Source organism: Pleuronectes platessa, chromosome 24, assembly GCF_947347685.1.
Source record: "Pleuronectes platessa chromosome 24, fPlePla1.1, whole genome shotgun sequence".
NCBI classification, from domain to species: domain Eukaryota; kingdom Metazoa; phylum Chordata; class Actinopteri; order Pleuronectiformes; family Pleuronectidae; genus Pleuronectes; species Pleuronectes platessa.
The window spans coordinates 2,431,766-2,455,640 of record NC_070649.1 but is presented as its reverse complement, the minus strand read 5'-3'; the positions used below and the strand labels follow the sequence as shown (position 1 = coordinate 2,455,640).

General features: G+C 47.6%; 1 protein-coding gene across 9 annotated transcripts; it reads left to right on the top strand.

Moving 5' to 3' along the window:
• Positions 1-325: 325 nt before the first annotated feature.
• Positions 326-19,825, top strand: scn1lab (sodium channel, voltage-gated, type I like, alpha b). Of its 9 annotated transcripts, XM_053417001.1 has the most exons (27): positions 335-601; positions 1,087-1,205; positions 1,409-1,498; positions 1,936-2,064; positions 2,621-2,712; positions 4,721-4,899; positions 4,975-5,023; positions 5,666-5,729; positions 6,038-6,179; positions 6,265-6,471; positions 7,549-7,824; positions 8,376-8,717; positions 9,065-9,197; positions 9,277-9,515; positions 9,607-9,780; positions 10,137-10,493; positions 10,577-11,095; positions 14,061-14,196; positions 14,805-14,959; positions 15,051-15,224; positions 15,432-15,554; positions 16,342-16,617; positions 16,815-16,868; positions 16,952-17,089; positions 18,083-18,187; positions 18,272-18,542; positions 18,633-19,825. In XM_053417001.1, exons 1-27 carry the CDS (start codon positions 335-337, stop codon positions 19,823-19,825), a joined length of 6,003 nt encoding a protein of 2,000 aa, XP_053272976.1. The 9 variants fall into 9 exon arrangements, with proteins under 9 accessions (XP_053272979.1, XP_053272976.1, XP_053272974.1 ...); XM_053417004.1 differs by lacking the exon at positions 2,621-2,712 and adding an exon at positions 2,978-3,069 and having other exon boundaries at positions 326-601; positions 4,721-5,023; positions 6,265-6,470; positions 7,545-7,824; positions 9,017-9,197; XM_053416999.1 differs by lacking the exon at positions 2,621-2,712 and adding an exon at positions 2,978-3,069 and having other exon boundaries at positions 4,721-5,023; positions 6,265-6,470; positions 7,545-7,824; positions 8,376-8,666.
• The last annotated feature ends 4,050 nt before the right edge of the window (positions 19,826-23,875 follow it).

The following is a 23,875-nucleotide window of genomic DNA, read 5'->3' as shown; positions in this document are numbered from 1 at the left end:
TCTTTTATGTGCTTCTCTCCTCCCGGCCTCTCCAACGCAGCTCTGGTCCTCCTCAATGTCTGCGTGTGTGATAAGACTCCTGGACCTGCAGATTCCACTGATGTTTGATTATCTGGTCAAAATGTAAAGGCAGCTGCTTTCAGACATGCACTTTATGTTGTAATCCCTTTGATTTATCAGTTTCATGCTCACAGCTTGATCCAGGAAGATGAGTTCCCCCCCATAGGTGAACGTACCGACTATTTCCAGAAGCCCTCTGACCCCTTCCCTTCTCGCTGCAGCTCCCTGCCCCAGCTGAGCCCCTCGCTGCCCTCTGAAGAAGCAGGATGACAAGATGGCACAGCTGCTTGTACCGCCCGGACCTGACAGCTTCCTCCCCTTCGTCCCCGAGTCGCTGGCCGCCATCGAGAGGCGCATCGCCGAGGAGGAGGCCCGGAGACCACGGGCGGACCGCCGCAGCGACAGCGATGATGAAAATGGGCCGAAGCCCAACAGTGACCTGGAGGCGGGGAAATCTCTCCCCTTCATCTATGGGGACACCCCCTCCCACCTGGTCTCCACCCCTCTGGAGGACCTGGATCCCTTCTACAGCAATCAGAAGGTCAGAGCTGTTATAGGAACCAGTTCTCCTCCTTTACATGGTGAAACAGTACCTGTAAGATCTGCCCTTGACTCAGCTGGCCCTAAAGCATCATGACATGTGCTTTTTTGGCCTTAATTGCTTGAAGTTAATTGCCCAATTATCTCAGAACCACATGAGCAGATGTAGGAACGTCCTCCCACGCTGAGGAAAAATAACATCCTGTCTCTCCTGTGAGTGCAGATCAGTTTTTAATAGAGGCTGCAGGAAGCTGAGGCTCCCTTTGGTACATTCAAGAGAATTGTAATGTTGCTCACTATTATTCATATGTTTAATGGATTTAATTGTCCCATTTAGGGTTCTGCACTTACAGAACTTTCATAATTTGAAAATGACATCCGGTTCTTTCAGCCTTGTTTTCTTGAAGTTTTCCTCTTGGTTATTGTATTGAAGCAACTTGCCTCTTTGTACAGACTTTAATTCATTCTCTCTTGTCTCTCTTCCAGACCTTCATAGTATTGAATCGCGGGAAGGCAATCTTCCGTTTCAACGCCACTCCTGCCTGTTACATCTTAAGCCCCTTCAACCCCCTAAGGAGGATAGCTATTAGAGTTTTAGTACACTCATATCCTTTCTGCTGTGGTTTCAGCTTGATTCGGATTAGAGGGGTTTATTAAACAAAGGAGGGATTTAAATGAGTTGGTCTAAATGTCACTTATAGACTCTGTGTATAGACTTTGTACATAGACACACATCAGGCTTTTATATTTCTTGTGTTAGTTTTCTTTGTCCAAATTGTTTCCATTGTGTTCCTTAACTGTTTATCACTTTGTTCAGCATCTTGATCATGTTCACTATCCTGACCAACTGTGCTTTCATGACCCTCAGTAATCCCCCGGAATGGGCCAAGAATGTAGAGTGAGTCCAACTTTGAATTGTCTCTTGTTAGTAATCGATATATCTATTGATTTATATGAATATGATGATGTAACCCCCCACACATAACAAACAGAGATAATGCAAATGTCTCGGGATGACAATAGAGGTTCCATACATGTCAAGTTAAATAGAAAACGAGATTCGGTGACAAAAACTTTAATTTCCACAGTCTGACCTGTACATCACCAAAATACTTCAATATCGCACAGGGACAATTTGCCTTTTCAAGCTGTACATGAGTCTCCTGTGTCCTGTGCACTGCAACATGTTCAGGAGATAATGTAATAACCAGAAAGCTTGTGAAGAACATGGTTGACTAATAAGATTTGAGGAGGAAGGGATACATGCGATTCAAAGATGCAGCAGTGTCACCATCAACCAGCGTGGTTACTCTCCCCCTGTGTTTTCATCTCCAGGTACACATTCACAGGGATTTACACCTTCGAGTCCCTTATCAAAATCCTGGCCAGGGGCTTCTGTCTGGGGAAGTTCACTTTCCTGCGGGACCCGTGGAACTGGCTGGATTTCAGTGTTATCCTCATGGCGTAAGTATTATGACAAGCACGGTTAGGATGAGCTTAACGTGATCTGGCGTAGATTAGCAGGCCAAATGCTTTTAATGCTAATCAGCCCAGCAGCCGATGAACTCCTGCTGACTGTGAGAAGAAGAGCGGAGAAATGATAATCTGTAGCTTATTGGTTTTAGAGTCAGGAAAGGCAGATCCGCTCCTTAATGGAAGTGAGCCACCAAAGCATGCCTCAGTCACTTCAGCTACTTGAACCAAATAAACCTTCAGTGTGAGATTACACAGGGAAAGTGATCTTAGTATGTGTAGATATAATATATATATATATATATATATATATATATATATATCATTCTGATTGAATTTTAAAGTAATTGATATGATTTCATAGTTGTTTTTCCAATCTCTATTAAAGAGTGTGGTCAGTTTGAGAGGGTGATTTCACATTCCACTCAAATAGACCCTGCTCTTGAGTAAAGATCAGAAGAAGAGCTGGTTTTGCTCCTCAGATGTTTGTGTTACTGGCTTCCTGCCTGTGCAATGCTGTGAAGTAACTGTGCATTTGATCCTGCAGGTATATAACAGAGTTTGTAAACCTAGGCAATGTTTCCGCTCTGCGCACATTCAGAGTATTGCGAGCTTTGAAAACTATCTCAGTAATACCAGGTAAGGCTGCCTGCGCCTGCCGCCAGCACTCCTGCCTTTGTCCTCTGTGCGTGACCGTTTGCCGTCCCCTCCTCTCCCTCCTCCCCCCTTCCTGTGACCCTCCCCTTGTCTCGTCACACCATGTGTGTGGATGCCTGGTTTGTGTGTTTGTGTGTGTGTGTGTGCGTGTCTCCCACACCCCTTTTTTTCAAAAATGCCCCATCTCCCCAACTCCCGCCCTTCCTCCTCCTCCTCCTCCTCCTCCTCCTCCTCCCTTCCCTTACAGATATGTCACAGAGTTTGTGGACCTGGGCAATGTCTCAGCACTGCGAACCTTCAGGGTTCTGCGAGCCCTGAAAACTATATCAGTCATCCCAGGTGAGCGAGCCATGGCGGCGCCCCACAGGGTTTAATATAATGCTAACGGCTAACTGGCGTTCTGCAAACATCCAAGCACACACCCCCCGCCCCCCGCCCCCCTCTCAGCTCATCTCACTGTAGCTTAGCCTGATGACGCCCGTCGCCGTCCCTCCATGCTGCCTTCTACACAAGGCCAGTAAAAGCTGGAATCTGGCTCCAATCTGCACAGATTGACAGGATTCAAAGCTTTTCCACACATCCTTCAAGGCAGAATTCTTTTTGGTTGAAATCTATTCTTGCCTTGGGAGCCGTGCGAGTAGATTTTGTGCACCATTTGTTTTTCCTTTTTGCATGAGACATTGCAAAAGCCGATTTTTCTGGTGGCAAGTACTTGTGTGTGTAGGGTTCCTCCTCTCTGTGTTTTCCTGTGCATGTCTTGTTCGATGTTGTGTGTTTCCTTTTTGGAGAAGTTGTGATTTGGTCAGTGGTGGCTGGGATGTGGCGTTCTGAACACTCACACTACTCGCATCACACACTAACACTTAGGTCACATGCAAACCATCCATCCTCTTATTCCACCTCATGTTTGAGATTTCATTTACATCTAGTTTAACACGTTGGGTTTTATTGCTCATTATTGTTGAGAATACAGATGCAAATAGATAAAATCATTCTGCAGGAATAAAAATAGTTTGACATTTAAAGTAACTCTCTTGTAACTGAAAGGAACTGGAGCCAGCAGTCAAGTCCAGTTTATGTATAAAGCACAACGACCACAGTTCACCACGGTGCTGCACAACAAGAGGAGACACAATGGGATTTGCAAGAAAATAGATATGTAAAATAAACAATGTTCAGCTTAGCACAACATAAATGCCGTGTCCCAATTCAGAGGCTGAACCAACAGGAGATGATCTGGTCGTTAGTTACTTTAAGCTGCTGCACCCTGCTGCTTTTGTAATTTGTCTGCAAGACAGCAAATATGTGTATTTCACCAAATGTTAAACTATTCTTCTATAATACTACGAACTAAATACTTAAATGAGCAACTGCTTCATGCAAATGAACTCACAGAAAACATAAAAGACAGAAAACCACATCAGAGTGGTTCTCCTCTTTCCCCCCACTCTGAAATATTATCATCGGACTATCCCCCCCCCCCCCCCCATGCATCACCACAGCTGCAGGAGAAAGATCAAGAGAATTACTGCAACTTCTAATCAGTAAAGTCCCCCCCCCCCCCCTTCAGTTTGTATTGCACTTCACTCCCCACTTGACCTTGTGAAGCGACTGCTGCGCGCTGCTCTATGCGACTGCACTCAGAGCTCAGGTGAACACTCTCACTCCCGTTATAACCACACAACTGATTTACAGAATATTATACCTGTGAGAAAAACAAACACACAGAAACACATTTTTTATTTACCATCATTTCCACTGAGACCAGTACTGGCAGTGCCCACAGCACCATAACTAGTGGTTCATCCATTCTTAGCATGGATCTGCCTGGGTCCTGTATGACCACCATCATACATGAGCCTCCACTGCTGATCCTAATGGCTGCTTGCTGCTCTCACCTCTGCTGCTTCTCTCTACCAGCTCGTGACAAACAGGCAGTAATCATTCTGCGATGTCCCCTTCCCGTCCCCTCGCCCTGTCCCACCTCCAGGCCTGAAGACCATCGTGGGCGCCCTGATCCAGTCGGTGAAGAAGCTGTCGGACGTGATGATCCTCACCGTGTTCTGCCTCAGCGTCTTCGCCCTCATCGGCCTGCAGCTCTTCATGGGCAACCTGAGGCAGAAGTGTGTGCGTTATCCGTTTACCAGTAACGCCACCAACAGCAGCAACGTAACCAGTGACGAGGACATGTTTATCAACTACTACAACAACTCCCTGATGGACATCAACACTACGTTTGTGCAGAACGCCACAGAGAACCCCTTCAACTGGACCGAGTACATCAGCGATCCGGGTAAGTGACATGTCTGCCAGGCGCACACAGAGGTTAACTAGGGTCAAGTTAGCTTCCTCCCCAGACGGCCTGAGTCAGATGCTGGCTACTGGATATGCAGAGATGGGTCAGTCGTGTTGGTGGTGGTTGTGTAGTGGTGGTCGGCCGTGATAGGCAGTGACAGCGATGGCTGGGAGCAGGGGCTGGTGGGAGAATGCGGCAAATAATCGCCTCAACAATAAAAGCCTCTAGTCTCACCCCCTCACTATCCTTCATCACTCTCTGATAGCCCATCTGTGTGGCAGCAGAGGCCTAAAGTGCTAGAGGAGGGTGAGTCACTGACGGTCAGCGGGACAGAGAGGCGACAGGCACCAGCTACATGACAAGCTGATACCAGAGGGAGAGAGGGGGAGGAGGGGGGGGGGGGGTGATTAGAATCACACAGACGTTTTTAAAGTCTGGCATCGCTCCCGTTTCAGTGATGTAAAGTCATGTGCTCATGTCACACTCAAAGAAGCATTAGTGCCACTCAAAGGGGGGGAAATATGAGATTTCGAGAATACAGTTATAATGTTTCGAGAATCAAGTACTAATATTACATTTCTTCATATCCACTGCTTGGCTCCTGTGTCTCTGACGTCCTCTGTCTCCTCTCTTCTCCAGAGAATTACTATTACCTCCCAGGGCGCAGGGATGCTCTGCTCTGTGGGAACGGCAGCGGTGCTGGGTAAGGCTGGACATGTTTTATTTATATGACCAATTAGACGCAACACAAAGCTGAGCATACACAATTAGTGTCGACGCTTTCCACCGCACTTAATCCAACTGGTTAACTGTGGCTGTGTTTCATGGGTTTAGGCGATTGTTGAAACTTTTCCTTTATCCCTGTGCTGCTAATGGAAGATTTGCATCATTGCTGAATGTGACTAATAAATATCAGCAGATGTTATCACAGGCCTCAGGATTTGGAATTTTTTTATTTCTGTGTACAAGTTGCACCCGCGGCGTCTCCTAATGCAAAGTGTGTCCTGCCAGGCTCTGCCCAGAGGGTTTCACGTGTATGAAAGCAGGTCGGAATCCAAATTACGGATACACCAGCTTCGACACCTTCAGCTGGGCCTTCCTCTCTCTGTTCCGACTCATGACCCAGGACTACTGGGAGAACCTCTACCAGCAGGTTGGGTCGGATTCATGATAGATTTCTGTATCTTAATAGAATATATCCCAATGACCCTTCTCTTTGTTCCACCCTGGACTTTCAGACTCTGCGTGCTGCGGGGAAACCCTACATGATCTTCTTCGTGCTGGTGATCTTCCTGGGCTCCTTCTACCTGGTCAACCTGATCCTTGCCGTAGTGGCCATGGCCTACGACGAGCAGAACCAGGCGACCATCGAGGAGGCGCAGCAGAAGGAGGAGGAGTTCCAGGCCATGCTGGAGCAACTGAAGAGACAGCAGGAGGAGGCACAGGCAGGACATTTCATCTTTTTCTTACCTCATAATTCATTTCAGAATCGTTTCCGTGTCATCAGAGTGATTATCCCACTTGAGAAAAGGTTTAAGGTTCAGGAAGAGACAGAGATTTCATAACAGAGACGAGTGGATGGGAGAACCTGCCTCCTTGTACCTGGGGAGGCTGATGATCCTTTGGCTTAAAGTCTTGATCCAGCCCCCCCACACACACACACCCCCTTTGATGACTGCGGCTCCCTCGGGGGTCAGACGTCCTTGGTCGACCTTTTAGAAAGTCAAATTAGCAGATGAACATCTCAGCCAATCAGTGGTGTTGAGGCCAGGACACCAAAGCCAGATCTATTCCTGCTGCACGTATATCACACGGCTGAATGCAACAGGTTCAGTGTCAGAGAGGAAGGAGGAAACAAGGACAAGGGGTAGACACAGCAGAGGTTCCCCACTAGGTCCACATGATGAAAGTGGTGAATCAATGGTTTCATACAGGTGTTAGTTGGATAAACAGATAAAGAAATTAACCCAAGTAATGAAAGGTCGGCTTGTTTGTATCTCATCTGTTGAAAGCTTGTCTTCTCTATCACTGCTCCGTCCTTCAGGGGCCGATTGTCCAGGCTCAACACATTCATGTTGTTGTTGTTGTTGTTGTTGGCGGCGGCAGTAGAGGCAGACGGTGGCAAAGATAAAACCTGAGTTTCAGGGGAATTTAAATATTCAAACCTTCTAACAATAAAACAAATGTTTATCCTTTAAAACAGCAGATTGTACTGACTCATATCCCCGGCCCGGCTTTCAGAAAGCACCGAATGAAGACGACACTTCATCAAGCATCATCTTCTTGATACTCGATCGGATTGGCTCATACATTCATTTAATGTGTTGTTTCACTTCTCATCACATGAATATAAATGATATAAATGCAAGAATCCAGGCGTCCATTTTTAGAAGGCGTCTGAGGCTCGTCGGCCGCTGCTCTCAGCTGCCAACCCCCCCCCCCCCGCTCCATTCCGAGAGAACCTTTGAGACAGGCGCCGGGGTCGCCATGACAACTGTGCTTCTGCTCCCATTGGCTGGCAGGTTGCCGCAGCAGCAGCCACAGTGAGCGGCGAGTACAGCGGGAGGGGGGGGCCCACCTCCGAGTCCTCCTCGGGGACGTCTAAGCTGAGCTCCAAGAGCGCCAAGGAGCGACGCAACAGGCGGAAGAAGAGGAAGCAGAGGGAGGAGGAGGAGGAGAGGGGGGTGCGCAAGTTCCACAAGTCCGAGTCCGAGGACAGCATCAAGCGCTCCAGCTTCCGCTTCTCTGTGGACGCCAACCGCCTCTCTTATGAGAAGAGAACCTCCTCGCCCAACCAGGTAGAGGCTTCCCCTGATCACAAGTCAGCCAATTAGGATGATTGTAGTTTGTTTACACAGGTACGTCACATCATAATGTAGTAAAAGAACTTTAACTTTATTTTCAGTATCTGAGAATCTAAGATTCCATTTTACTCTTTGTTTTTTGTTCAGATTAAACACTCAACAAGATATAATGTTTTATTAGTAAAGATTTAGATGATTTTACTGATACAGATGTATTACTTCTTTCTTTCACTACCTATAATCTCTTAACCTCTTTGATTCTGCTCCGTTTAATTTAGTCTCAGCTGTTTTTAATGTCTCTGCACAGCAGCTTGAATCTTCCTCTATGTGAAATGTTTATGACCTAAAATCTCTATTCTTCTAACTTTAAAAAAAGTTTAGGAAAATGCACTTTAAAAAAGTTTGGTTGGTTTTTATCCCGCATTCCTCTTTTAGTACTTGTCAGGACCTCCCAGCACTAAAAGGATTCCTCCAGTATTGCAGGGTTTCATTCCCCCCCCCCATCCTCTAATTCCATTTTTCCTTTTACTCTCTCTCTCTCCCAGTCTCTGCTCAGTATCCGAGGCTCCCTGCTGTCTCCTCGGAGGAGCAGCCGCACCAGCCTCTTCAGCTTCCGCGGCCGGGCCCGAGACATGGGCTCGGAGAACGACTTCGCCGACGACGAGCACAGCACCTTCGAGGAGAGCGACAGCCGCCGCGGCTCCTTGTTCCTGCCGCGCCGCCTGGAGCGCCGCTGCAGCGCCGTCAGCCAGACGAGCCTCGGGGCGCCTCGGGTCCTGCTGCCCGCCAACGGGAAGATGCACTGCGCCGTGGACTGCAACGGCGTGGTGTCGCTGGTCGGTGGAACGTCGGTAACAACCTCCCCTGTAGGTCTCCTGCTGCCTGAGGTGACTCCATTGTTTCATGCTTTGTTTTCCCATTGACCTCCTTCAAGTTTATCTCCTAAAGTTCCTTTCTTGCTTTGCTGCCTCTCTCGCCAGGCTATGGTTTTCAGATTTTACATTCGCTTAAATTTTTTGACATTTTCATCCTCCCTCTCTAAATCAATTGAGCTCTACGGCACAGATGAATGAGACGTATCAGACTTCAGATGCACACACACTATCTGATAGTAGGATGGAAATGATTCTGACCAGATCTGCTGGACTCACTTCCTCTTCCTCTTCCTCTGTCCCTCTGGGCTCAGATATTTTGCCGTAAATCTTTCTCTTTGTGTTTAATTTTGTATTTCCAGGGAACAACCACAGACACTGAGTTGAAGAAACGCCGATCAAGATTTCGCCAGCCGTCCATGGATTATCTGGATGAACCAGTGGGTCGGCAGCGAGCCATGAGTGTGGCCACTATCCTCACCAACACCATGGAAGGTCTGGATCAGACTGCGTAGTTTTTAACCTTATGCCATCAAGTTTGACACAAATAAATTCACTCATCTCTCTTTTGCAGAGCTTGAAGAGTCGAGACAGAAGTGCCCCCCCTGCTGGTATCGATTTGCCAACACCTGTCTGATCTGGGATTGTTATCCGGAGTGGCTGAAAATCAAGGAGGTGGTCAACATGGTGGTCATGGACCCATTCGTGGATCTGGCCATCACCATCTGCATCGTGCTCAACACCCTGTTCATGGCCATGGAGCATTACCCCATGACCAAGGAGTTCAACACTGTGCTCTCAGTTGGAAACCTGGCAAGTGTTGTCCGACTGGATTCAATCAGAAATACATTTGAAAAATACATCTCATGACACAGATTCAAACTTCAACTCCTCCCCCCCCCAGGTGTTCACGGGCATCTTCACAGCGGAGATGTGCTTCAAGATCATCGCCCTGGATCCCTACTACTACTTCCAGGAGGGCTGGAACATCTTTGACGGCATCATCGTTAGTCTGAGTCTGATGGAGCTCGGCCTGGCCAACGTGGAAGGCCTGTCTGTGCTCCGCTCCTTCAGACTGGTAAGAGTGAGGAGTTGACCTGAACCAGTGCTTCTGAGTTCAGGCTGATTACTGTCGTGTTCTTAATGAGGGGACGAGAGCTTTTGTGCAACATGACTCCGCCGAGAGTTGCTGAGGCCTCTGGGGCTCGCTTTGTTTTCCTCTGCTCACCTGATATGGGCTGCAGCACAGCGGGGCCACGGTTTATGATCTTTTATAATAGAAATAATGACTTACAAGGAGATTTAAGTTCAATTTATACGAATGAAAATGTCCACAAGCTTTCAGACATTTGTCTTTTCATTAAAACTAGTTCATAATGACAGTTTTAATGGTTATTCCTCTGTGAGCTGCTGACCTTTCCCTTGTCCAAACAGCTGAGGGTCTTCAAACTGGCCAAGTCGTGGCCCACCTTGAACATGCTGATTAAGATCATCGGTAACTCGGTGGGCGCTCTGGGGAACCTGACGCTGGTGCTCGCCATCATCGTCTTCATCTTCGCCGTGGTGGGCATGCAGCTGTTTGGCAAGAGCTACAAGGAGTTTGTGTGCAACATCTCTGAAGACTGTAAGCTGCCGCGCTGGCACATGCACGACTTCTTCCACTCCTTCCTCATCGTGTTCCGGGTGCTGTGTGGAGAGTGGATCGAGACCATGTGGGACTGCATGGAGGTGGCAGGGCAGACCATGTGCCTGATAGTCTTCATGATGGTCATGGTCATTGGAAACCTTGTGGTACGTCGTGCTGTGTATATTCTCTCCAGAACTCCGAGCTAGAGGAAGGTGAGGAGATGTTGATGATATGAATTTCTTCCCAGGTCCTGAACCTGTTCCTGGCTCTGCTCCTGAGCTCGTTCAGTGCTGACAACCTGGCAGCCACTGACGAGGACAGCGAGATGAACAACCTGCAGATCGCCGTGGGACGCATCCAGCGGGGCTTTGCCTTCATCAAGTCCGTGGTGCGGCAGTTCGTCCAGAGCCACTGCTTCGGCGGGGGCAGCAAGGGATCCGGTCTGACCGAGGAGAGCAAGCCCCTGGACGAACTGCACAGCAACGGCAAAGGCAACTGCATCTCCAATCACACGTCACTGGAGATCACCAAAGAGCCCAGCAGGGTGTACATGACGGAGGGCAACGGGCGGCCCGGAGGGGGGCTGGTGGTCGGGGTCAGGGACACGGAGGTGAAGTACCCCATGGAGGAATGTGACTACATGTCATTTATTCACAACCCCAGCCTCACGGTCACTGTGCCCATCGCTGTGTGCGAGTCAGACTTTGAGAACCTGAACACAGAAGATTTCAGCAGCGACTCGTCGGACGTGGAGGGCAGCAAGGAGGTAAGAGGAGTGAGTGATCGACTGTCAGGTTGAGGGACATCTCTAGAGTCTTGCAGCTTTCGTTTGTGTTTAGTTCCTTTTATATTTGTATATAAATAATTATATGTAAGTTAATATATTAAATTTCAACTTCCAACTCGCCTCAGTATTAGTAAAGCTTGTTCTTATCCTCGAACCCAAGGCTACTTCCAACGACAATCAGCTGATGAATATATTGAGGGAATCTGCTGGAATTGAGGAATAACAACTTACTTGCTTTTGACCTGTTTATCAGCTTCACTGCCTAGTTGTGCTCATTAGAGTGTGTGTGTGTGTGTGTCAGTGTGTTTATGTGTTTGTGTACAGTGTTAACACGGTTGACTCACCAACACAAACACCTGCTTAAGAGACTAATTTAATGAAGCAGCAAACCTAGAACTTAAAGATCTACGTCTGCTGCACAACAGAAATCAGTCATCCATCCTTCTACCATTTGATGGCTGGCCTCAGAGCAGATGCCAGGTGTTGTGTTCCGTGTTGCCAGGCTGACGGAGCATCGGGACGCTGCTCCCCGGTGATGTCAACCTGCCACTGTGGGTGTGGTGCCAATTCTCCGCGGTTCAAAACAACTCCGGAGACTAATCTTAGCCGTGGCACCACATGCTCCATATATGGATCGGCAGTGACTCCCTGACTTGACGCCCTGTAGCAAGGCGCTGGTGAATTCTAGATATATATATAGATGGATGAATTTATGCTGTTTTGGTGCCTGTTGTGAGAGATGAGTGTCACATGTCAGGATGAAGTCTGCGTCTTCTCAGGAAAATGCATTCAGGGAAATGATGTCTGTGGCCACTGTGCCTTGTGGGCTGACTGGTGCGTGTGACTTACTGTGTCTAACCCCCCGTTTGTTATTGCAGCCGTGTCACAGACGCTCTCAAGGTTTTCAGTGAGAGGAGACTTGTAAGACCACTTTATTGTACCATAGCACTAACCATGAGGACTGCCTCCGCCATCTACAGACAAACTACATGCGTTTTCTCATACCTTCAATGGATTGCCCATTTTGTCTGTTCTTTGCCTGGTCTGCCCTCCGTCCCCCAACCCCACCCTCTTTGCTTTATTACCCCACCCGCCCCTCTCCCGTACAGCAGGTCCCTCACTGCTGTAAGTCTTCCCTTTAACCCCCCCCCCCCCCCCCCTTCATGATTTATCTCCAAACATCAGGCTGTATTGCAGTTACAAACCATTAGGAATGAGCAACACCACCTTTTTTTTTTTTTTTTCATTGATATTCAAACTCATCTGAAATCATGATGTTTGCTTTTGATTTCATTGCTTGGTTTTCACTTGGTTTTGGGACTTGATTGGCACCCGGCACTCCGAGCGTGAGAATGAGGAAAAAAACAAATTGAGAGAGATGGAATGGAGGAACGAATTTAGCTGTATAGTCAGAAAAAAATCATTTGTCCGGTTCATTGCCCATTAACACAGACATGGAATAATTGTTTCCTGGGATATTCACATTTTCATGGATGATTCTTTACAGAATTCTTTCCAAGGAGATTGAAACACAAAGGAATCAGTGCAGATTTTTGCAGAGTTGCAAAATATATAACACACGGCAGTAATCTCAAATATGGAACTGGAAATTATGAAAAAAAACACAATAATATTTGGCTTATTTCAAGTGCTTTTATGCCTGTGTTATTCCTTTTTTGTTTTGCTGCAACTATCTTGACACTTGTAGAACTTTAGCCATTATGATCAGACATTTCCTATAGTGATGAACACATGGTAGGTAAAGAGTATAAATAATCATCTATGTACTGAAGAGGTAGGATGGGTCTGCAGGAGAAAACGAGCGGGAAGGGAAACGCCTTTCCAGAAAGCGATGCACTCGTGAGCGGCATGCTTCCATCATTCCCATGCTGTATTAGCTGGGTCCCACAGCAATCAGGGCTGCTGCACTGTCTAGGATGACATGTTCCTAACCTCCACACACCAGGCAGATCAGACACGAGGCCGCGCGGCACCGTGTTTAGAAATAGAAACACAAGACCCCAAAAAGCCTCACACACTATGCAGATGATGTGGTAATGTACATTACTGCGAGATTACCTCAGGGGTTCAGTGGAGAGATAGAGAGAGAGAGAGAGAGAGAGTGGATAAACTTTACAACAGCAGCAACACTTGCACATCGATTAGTCCTGAATGCTTTCTGGGTCTGTCATGGGAGCTGATCTTACAAATGGGAACAAAAGACAAATGGCAGACCACATGCTGTCTTATAAACAGTGCACAGTACTGGTTTTTGCTGGTAAGCTAATGTGGTTATCCGTCTACTTCAACATAAACAGAGGAAGCTTGTCCACTGCTTTCAAGGAATGGAAATAACGTGTTTTCATGTCACTGAGGAAAAGGTGGAGCACTCATTCTGTGGGCGGGACTCTAGATTCGAGGGGCGGGGACACTGCTTTTCCACCATTTTGGAAATGGGACAAACTCCAGACAAATTTATTTGGGTTCATTTTTTTCAGTGCACATGAAAATACTGGAGCACATGTTCTGCTTGGTTCTATTTCAGGCTTGGATTGATAATGCACCAGAATACTGCATGCACTCGTCCTCAGAATGAGGTCACATCAAATGTACCTACAGTGCATTTCCACACGGGTTAACCCCCCCCCCCCCACGTCATGTGTTACCACATACTCTAATTTGAGCTATCAGATAAAACTGATATCAAAGCCTGTAGATACATTTGATCGATGCTGCATGATGATGATGATGATGATGATGATGATGATAATGATACATTGACTTTCAAGAGCCCAACTCTGTGAGCCCCTCACAGTGTCAGGTTTCCGGTTGTGGCACTGGAGTGAATCACAACCAGCTCAGGAGGTTGGCTCCTGTAACCTCTGATCCTCTGTGATTCCAGACTCGGCAGTTTAACCTCTCATCTTCTTCCCGGCCCGTGCAGAAGCTCGACACAGAGCCCAAAGGTCTGAGCTCATCTGAGGGTAGCACAGTTGATATCCGGCCCCCGGGAGACGGGGTTGACTCGGTGGAGCTGGAGCCGGAGGAGTCTATGGAGCCGGAGGCCTGCTTCACAGAGGGTGAGGGGGACGCGAGGGGGGCGGGCAGAGAGGATGATGGGTAGACAGGGAAAAGTGGGCCAGCGCGAGAGAGGTGGGAGAGGAAACACTTCAGCAGCACATTTCAAGACGTGGAGTAAATCGCATTAACTGCTCGTGCTCAGCACCCGTGTGCTGAATGACAGTGAATACTGATGCTCAGCAGGACAGAAAGAGAAGTAGACTTTTGGATTCTCTCGGTTTGAAATGTAACCTGACATTTTATCCGCCACAGCTCCAGCTCAACTCTGAAGGTGCAAACGCCTCTTCAGTCATTCATGAATGACACGTTAAATAAACACATCTTTTTGTGGCTTGGTGTTAAGATACTGGAGGCGGAGCATTCACCTTATATTGGGAATGTCACAAATAGGATTATTATTTAGTTGTTGTGCTTATATTGCTTTGCATCATATTTGTGAGCAGTGGAAAATGCTATGTTCACTTTTTATCTCCATTCACTTTGTTTCATATTATTACGAGAATAAAGAATAAAAACCTGATTTTAAAAACAAAAGAAGACTCATCTTTAAAAGGCCTAAACTCTGTTCTGCAGTGTTGTAATGAACTGGACACTCCTCTGCCCGCAGGCTGTGTGAGCAGGTTCCAGTGCTGCCAGATCAACGAGGACAACGACAATTATAAGAAGTGGTGGAATCTGAGGAAGACTTGCTTCATCATAGTGGAGCACAACTGGTTTGAGTCCTTCATCATATTCATGATCCTGCTCAGCAGTGGGGCGCTGGTGAGCAAACGTTGATGTGTATTTTACAGTTGACTGCTGATGTCCCAGAGTTCCCTTCTTCACACCTTGATGTGTCCTCCCCTCTGCCCAGGCGTTCGAGGACATTTACATCGAGCAGCGGAGGACCATCAAGACGATGCTGGAGTACTCGGACAAGGTCTTTACTTACGTGTTCATCCTGGAGATGCTGCTGAAGTGGGTGGCATACGGCTTCGTCAAGTACTTCACCAACGCCTGGTGCTGGCTCGACTTCATCATCGTAGACGTATGTATATCGTCGTATGGATTCATGCTGTGGAAATCTGCTTCACAGTTGTTGTACATGTGCTGTGATTCATTTTAAATGCTCCATGATATCTGTAATGCTACGAATGGGCAATACATCCTCTTATGAGGCCGGGGCTTTGCAGAGGAACCTTTTTTTCACGTCTCACCTTTCACCCTGCTCGTCTCTGACATTGTCCCCTCTCAGGTGTCCCTGGTGAGCCTCGTAGCCAACGCTATGGGCTACTCTGAGCTTACCGCTATCAAATCCCTGAGGACGCTACGAGCCCTCCGGCCCCTGAGGGCCCTGTCTCGGTTTGAGGGCATGAGGGTAAGAGCACGAGGATTAACACCGACTTTGAATTAGTGTTATTCTACAAACAAGCTAACGGGCGGCACATTAGTACTTAGTTACTAGTCTTATTAAGAAGGTTTAGATTCGTCTTAATCCTGGGAGTGGATGTGTGGGGAACTCTGCAGCATAATGAATATTTCCAGGTGTAGAATGCAGGTGAACATGTGACACAAGTCGGACAGACATGTTGTTAACCGCTCTTTAGACTGCACGCCTGTTCCAGCTCCTGTAAAGTTATCTCTTCCTTATGATCCCGCTCTTGAACTTCTCTCTCTCTGCATGCCTCTTCACATCGTGTCACTGGATTACTGTACTCTGCTGTTTTCTGACGTTGCTCGTGTTGTGCCTTTGACCTGTAATGTTTGTCTTTGTTGTGTGTCTTTTTTCATTTGCAGTCAAACAAAATGTTGTGACTTCATCCCGCCTCTCTAAGGTTTTTTTCAGTTTTTTTGCTTTGTTACCTATCAAATGTAAACTGTCTCACCTCTCCACTCTCTTCTCTTTCCAACTGTCATGTTGTCAATTCTCTCTGTAGACGTGCACGGTGGTAAGAGCTTCACATGTGCACACGTAACATATTAAACACAGCTCTGAATAATATATCAACACTTTGTAAGTCAGTGGCTCTATAGCTCTGAAGGCACCAATCAAATCCGGTGTCTTATTTAAGAGCAGTTAAGTGATTAGATGATTATCATGGCCACTTATCCCAAATCAGACATGGCCAGGAGAGCACTGAGGTTGTGTGCTCTGACCTCTTCAGGTCGTGGTGAACGCGCTGCTGGGCGCCATCCCCTCCATCATGAACGTGCTGCTGGTCTGCCTCATCTTCTGGCTCATCTTCAGCATCATGGGCGTCAACCTGTTCGCGGGGAAGTACTACTACTGCGTCAACACCACCTCGGACGAGGTCTTCCCCATCCACATCGTCAACAACAAGACGGAGTGCCTGAACCTGCTGAACGACAGCGGCCGCTGGAAGAACGTCAAAATCAACTTTGACAACGTGGGGGCCGGGTACCTGGCCCTGCTGCAAGTGGTGAGTCTCAGCAAAGGTTGGCAGCGATAACCCATAATTTACACCCTGAGTTTAGGATTAAGATATTTTATTACGTTCTAGCCTCTGTCCCACTCACCCTGAGAGAATTTCTTCTAAATTGTTGCTCCCCCTTTTTGGCTAAACAGCTTCTCTACATGTTAATCAAGCAGCTTTAACTTGTCCTCATCTCCTCCTAGGCAACGTTTAAGGGTTGGATGGACATCATGTACGCAGCCGTGGACTCTCGAGACGTAAGACACTTCTATGTCCGACTGAACGACCCGATGCACAATCAGCAGAGCTCTACATATTTAATGTATCTGTCTCTTTACAGGTGGAGGATCAGCCCAAATATGAAGTGAACCTGTACATGTACCTCTACTTTGTCATCTTCATCATCTTCGGCTCCTTCTTCACCCTCAACCTGTTCATTGGTGTCATCATCGACAACTTCAACCAGCAGAAGAAAAAGATGAGTTGCATTGAGGAACTTTCTCCATTTCTATTAACTTGGGGCTTGGCAATTAAAGTCTCAGTCCCAGAACATCAGATACTTAGTCATCTGTATGCTGCAGAAATATATTTTCCATATACTAGAACATGTTGGCCAGCCCTGTAGCCATGGCTTTAATAGATGCTGTGATATTTCAAATTGAACATGAAATCTCAGGCAAGGTCTCGAAGAAGAAGCCCCGATTTATCCAAAGCAGAGCTCCAGCTGTGTTCAAGAAAGAACTGAGCTGCAGGACTCATTATCTGGAGCACTTTGAGGACCCTCACCCCTGCCGAGGATTACTGAGGCTGTGTGACTCACTGAGAAACACCCTGCCTGCACATGCACACAAACACACACACACACGCAGTGTCACAGAGAACGCAGTTTGGCAATCTGCACTCCGTTCAACCGAGCGCTAACGAGCAGGATTGGCAACGCCCAAGAGTAGGGAGCAGAGGGGGAGGAGGGGGAGAGAGAGAGGTGGGGGGAGGTGGGGGGGGGTTGCGAGCCGCCGCCGCTGGGGACGACTTGACTGACTGCCTGAGTGACTGAGACACTGCATCAGTTGGTGTGCTTCAGCAGCCCCACAGTCACAGCCACACAGATGGTTGTTCAATGGTGACACCAGTCTTCCCTCCAGACATGCATCTTGCACTCGGAGTGTGATACTGAGCAGGGGAACTCATGTCTTTGATTAATGAGAGCACAGCGAGTGTGCCGGCTCAAAGAAAAACATTATTACTGTATCATTCTGCTCAATCGTGAAGCAGAAAGTCTCATCTGGATATATCACGTGAATTGAATACATTTCACCTGCAGCGGGATTTATTGCCATGTAGGAACAAAATGTACCAGGCCACAGATCCTTCTTGAAAACTTACTTCATTTCATTCAACACATAATCAAGAAACTGCTTCACTTTGCTTTGTCGTTCACGGTTGTAACCAAGTTCTTCTGTTCCCCCTTTACTTTGGAGGTCAGGACATTTTCATGACTGAAGAACAGAAGAAGTACTACAACGCCATGAAGAAGCTGGGCTCCAAGAAACCACAGAAACCGATACCTCGACCGACAGTAAGAGCCGACACACTCGGGTTTCATGCTCCGCTCGGCTGTCACTTCTTGGACCACGTGTAAAATCTCCTCCTCTTCCCTCAGAACGCTTTCCAAGGCTGCGTGTTCGACTGCATCACCAAGCAGGCGTTCGACATCGTCATTATGATCCTCATCTGCCTCAACATGGTGACCATGATGGTGGAGACCGACAACCAGACCAAGGAGATGGACGACATCCTCTACCGGATCAACATGGTGTTCATCATGCTCTTCACCACGGAGAGCATGCTCAAGATGATCTCCCTGCGTCACTATTACTTCACGATTGGCTGGAACATATTTGACTTTGTGGTGGTGATCCTGTCCATCGTGGGTGAGGACATATTTGAAGTCGTCCTTGCTTTTGGGTGGAATTGCAGTGAGATTGTTAATTAATGTCTTTATTTTCTTTTTGCTTCTACAGGAATGTTTTTATCCGAAGTTATCGAGAAATACTTTGTGTCCCCGACGCTGTTCCGAGTGATCCGTCTGGCCAGGATCGGCCGAATCCTCCGTCTCATCAAAGGCGCCAAGGGCATCCGGACGCTCCTCTTCGCCCTGATGATGTCACTCCCCGCCCTGTTCAACATCGGCCTCCTCCTCTTCCTCGTCATGTTCATCTACGCCATCTTCGGGATGTCCAACTTCGCCTACGTCAAGCGTGAATCTGGAATCGACGACATGTTCAATTTCGAGACCTTCGGGAACAGTATGATCTGCTTGTTTCAGATCACCACCTCAGCCGGGTGGGACAGCCTCATGGCGCCCATCCTGAACAAACGGGAGCCCGACTGCGACAGCCGGATGGAGCACCCGGGCAACTCTTACAGGGGCAACTGCGGCAACCCGTCGGTGGCCATCTTCTTCTTCGTCAGCTACATCATTATCTGCTTTCTCATCGTGGTCAACATGTACATCGCCGTCATCCTGGAGAACTTCAGCGTGGCCACGGAGGAGAGCGCCGAGCCGCTGAGCGAGGACGACTTCGAGATGTTCTACGAGGTGTGGGAGCGCTTCGACCCGGACGCCACGCAGTTCATGGAGTACAGTAAGCTCTCTGACTTTGCAGACGCCCTGGACCCGCCGCTGCGCATGCCCAAGCCCAACATGATCCATCTCATCTCCATGGATCTGCCCATGGTGAGTGGCGAGCGAATCCACTGTCTGGACATCCTGTTCGCCTTCACCAAGCGCGTGCTGGGCGAGGGCGGGGAGATGGACGTGCTGCGCGGGCAGATGGAGGAGCGCTTCATGGCCTCCAACCCCTCCAAGGTGTCTTACGAGCCCATCACCACCACCCTGCGCCGCAAACAAGAGGACATGTCGGCCGTCATTATCCAGAGGGCCTTCCGCCACTACATGATCCGTCTGGCCATGAAGAAGGTGTCCACCCTCTACAAGGAGAAGCTGAAGGAGGGCATCCGCGACCCCGACAAGGACGTGATGGTCATCAGCAAGTTCACCGAGAACTCCACCTCCGACAAAACAGACATGACGCCGTCCACGGCCTCCCCCCCCTCCTACAACAGCGTGACGAAATCGGACAAGGACAAATACGAGAAGGAGAACCGGGAGAAGGACAACAAAGGACAAGACTCGAAAGAACGAAAGAAATAGACTTTAATTTTTAAGAGGAACAAAACATTCAAATCAGAGACATGAGAGAAATTTGTTTACAGCTTCTGAGGGCGGGTAGATAGACCTTAGCTTGTGTGTGGATTGTGGAGGAAAGCTCCTCCAGGGTGGCCTAAGAATCAGAGTGTGGGTTGATGGGTCCTCTCAGAGCGGAGATGTGGATATGAATGATCCAGCAGACACTGCCAGAGTCGAGTGGAACAAGGAGAAGCCTCCCTGCTAATCGCTTGTGATTTTCCTATTGGTCGTTGTTACTATCTGACACACTTGAGTGTACTGTTAAGTTGTCTGTAGCTAGTGCTGCTGCTACTAATATAAATCCAGTGTCTTGAATTTAACAATAGCTGTATCACTTAACGAGTACTCTGCATTCTTGTTTGTGTTCTTTTGGTTCCAAGATTTTCCTTTTTTTTAATGAGAAAGAATGTTTTCTACTTTTTGTGTCTTTATCGTGAGAATGTGTCCACTGCTTTCACTGTTGTAAACTCACCTATAGGGCAGAACAAGTCAATACTGGACACTACGACAGCCATGTGAAGCTGGTACGATGCAGGGTCAGGACCACGTCAACACTAGATCAAGTGCAAAGGACAGACACACACACACACACACATACACACACTGGTGATTGTTCAAATCTGTTTTGTGCTTTTGTCTTAACGGCCATCTCCCCCATTTCAATACGAAGCACACAAGTCTCTAGATTCAGAGAAGCTGAATGTATGCAAGTAGAAGGAGTGAGATACATATTTGACATTCAGGGAAACGTGCCTGGTTTCGTTAGTGCGAGAGTGAGATGAGAAGATTTCATCAATTTAGCTGCTGGCGTTCGGAAACGCTCATTTATGCTCAACGCAAGATTCTGACTCTTTTCATAGATGACGGCTGCAGAACTGAGCTTGAACACTGGACTCACATGTGACGGCAGCAACAATCACAGTTGGCTTTTGTGCTTTTACATAAATATATGGTTGAGGAAAATTGGTAATATGAAAGTACAGGAGAAAGAGGATCTTCGGCTGATACCTCAACCCCCGGTAAACCTTGACATTTGAGTTCTTTCCTGAACTAAGCAGAAGCGACATGATCATTTCTGGACATTAAAATCATTTTTCCGCTTTGCGGTGAACCGGTTGTTTTCCTCTTCAGCTTCAGCTAAGATACAAACATGAGAACAGCATCAATCTCCTCATTCAACTCTCGACGAGAAATCTGTACGTTTCCCTAAAAGAGTGATTTCCTAGAGGTGACGCGCACGTGTGGTCTTTTCATCCGCTGTCGTATTGCAGTGTCTCTTCTAACCGACTCCTTATCCCCCCCACCCCCACCCCCACCTTCTCCTCCATCCCACCTCCTCCAGAGCTCTTGTAAAGAAATGATCTCAAGTAATAAAATATACTTAAAAAAGGAACAAACGTCAATCTCTCTAACTTCTCGAATGAAGGTTATAATGTCACAACTTGTTTGTTTGAAGTTCATGTCGTTTTTGTACTGTAAATAATATCTGGGCTCAGAGTATATGTAGGAGCTCTTTCTATCCCCCACTGCTATGTAACACCACATGTACGTGTGTGTGTGTGTGTGTGGGAGAGAAAGTCTGAATGTGTATCTGTTTGTATGCAAGTGTTGTTTATGTTCTGCTGCAGTTGTGAAACTTCAAACTTCAGTCATTACGTGATGACGGCAGCCTTGGACAGGAAGTGACGTCATCAGACTGTTGATCAACCGGGTAGAGCCCTGCTGCCGGCCTCAGTCCCCCCCCCCAGGCTCTGTCCCTGCACCAGGTCTTTGTAGCGTTCAGATTCTCTCTCAGATGCCTCCTCGCACCCCGCGGCCCAGTCAGCTCCACTTGGATGATCTTCTCTCCTCCAGTGGAAAACAGGACTTAATCTGGACGACATCTGGAATCTGGAGCCATCTTTCTCTCTGGAGTTGATGTTTCCCGGTTCTCTCCTGCTCTAGAATGTCAGCGAGCACAGTCTGTACTCTGTCGTGGCTCCACACGTATCTGCCCTGGATCGGAGCCATCATGGTTCCCATTGGCCCACAGATCTTGCACATCGGGCTGCCTCTTCTGCCCCAGCTGTGCAGGTTCACAAGGGTGTGAAGGGGGTTGTTGACGGCCCTTAGCTAGAAGGAGATCCAGAAAGGCTCTAGTCCCATAGGTCAGCTCTTGTTAACTCTCTCTAGGGGAGGTCCCACCTTGTCCAGGCGCTCCCTGGTCATGTTGGCTTTTCCCCATCGTTCCCAGTCCTCACCTTTTGATGATGTCCTTGAGTTTGAGGTTTCCTTCTGTTTGGGCCAATATCATATTCTAGAGATTGTTTTTACTGTAGGTATGAGTCCATCTGATTTAGGTTATGTCCTCCAGGTGTCTTTTGTTTTGCCCCTGCACTGTAACACACATGTTTGGTCCCATCTCTGTAGATACAAACCATGAAGCCATCAGAAGCCATCTCTCAACGCGCTTGTAGTGTTTTCAGTGAACTGCATGCAAGTGACTCCTGTCTGCTCATGTGGTCATATCATTTCAAAGCCAAAAGAATAAAGGACATATTTTTTGTAAATGCTTGTTTATTGGAACTTTGGTCAATTGAACCGAATCATGTGGTTCAAGTACATGTTACACTTAACTATGTAATTTGCTAAATGTGACAAGTGATATATATATATATTTCTTTTATTTTGTTTTAACCAAAGATGTGGCAAAAAAAAACAAATCTAGATTTCCAAAATAAAAGTAATTTTGGGAAGTGTACTTTGCATGCAGGATGCTTTCATTCTGAAGGAGAGAGCTCGTGCTGCAGGAGACGTGCTGTGAGGAGGTAAGAGGCTCCGCAGACTGAATGTTTTTAATTGTAGACTGTAAATGAAGATTCACTTCCTCCCACTATCCAGAAGAGCAGCCACGATAGCCATGTTGTGTCAGTGACCTCATTTGGAGCCAGAGTCTGTGCAGGAGGGGTGGAGCCACCGGGGCGAGGTCCCGTCGATGTGAGTCTTAAGTCCGTCTCAGCTGATGCACCTTTACAAGTTATGTTCAGAAGTGATAAAGATATTGTTTTCCAATTCAGTTTGTCCAAAGTTTAATCAACAAACTATTAGTGGCCAGGAGGAAATGACAAAGACCTATTTCAGCACCGGACAGCTCCCGTGCAGCTACAACACAAACATGAAAAAGCAAAATGAAAAGAAGTGAATTTATTATATATGCAACAAGTCGCTGTGTGGTTATTCACTTAAGAAGTCTTTATTTATATATTTATTATTGAATAAAAAATATAGCCAACTATAATCGCGGGGACTGAGGGGGCTTGACTGGGGCTGGGCGTGGCTTCAGCCCACCTTTGACCTGCTCCACGTTTGCATTTCATCCCGTTTTAATTGCATCAAATTACTAATTATGACCAATCTTACTGGGAAATTGAGCAGTTTGATCCATGTTCCATTAGACCTATACTTTAGCTGTCATCTTGAAAGACAGGGGGGGGGGGGGGTTATCCAGGAGAGAATGAGTTTATCAACCTCAGGAGGATGTAATTATGTTCAAACGTGTAAAATGGACTTTTAAACAGACTCTAACATTCACATTGGAACATATCCAGTGTTTGCTTAAACGCGTCCCCTGTCTTCAGCCTCGTCCACATCGAGCACACAGGAGGAGGTGGTGCTGGGAGGGAGGGAGGGAGGGAGTCGGAGGTGAAGAAGCCGAGACTACCCCCCCCCCCCCCCCCCCCCCCCCCGCCGCCCCTCCTCCCTCTGAGCACTTTGCTGCTCCTGTGCCTGCTTCTCCCAGCCTGTTGCCTGGCAACCTCACATCACAGCTCTCTCTGTGCCTGTGATTGATCAGCGGCGTCTCTCGGCTCACTTTACCCACAATACCTTGCTGGGGCGGGCATTCCCCTCCTGCTGCTCCCCTCCGTCACAGACCTTAATGGTTGGGTTACATAAGAAAAGGCGCAGGTCAGACGTTGACCTTGTGTTCCTGATTAAACTCCACGTGCAGAGTGTAACTGCTCGTTTCAGCTGCAG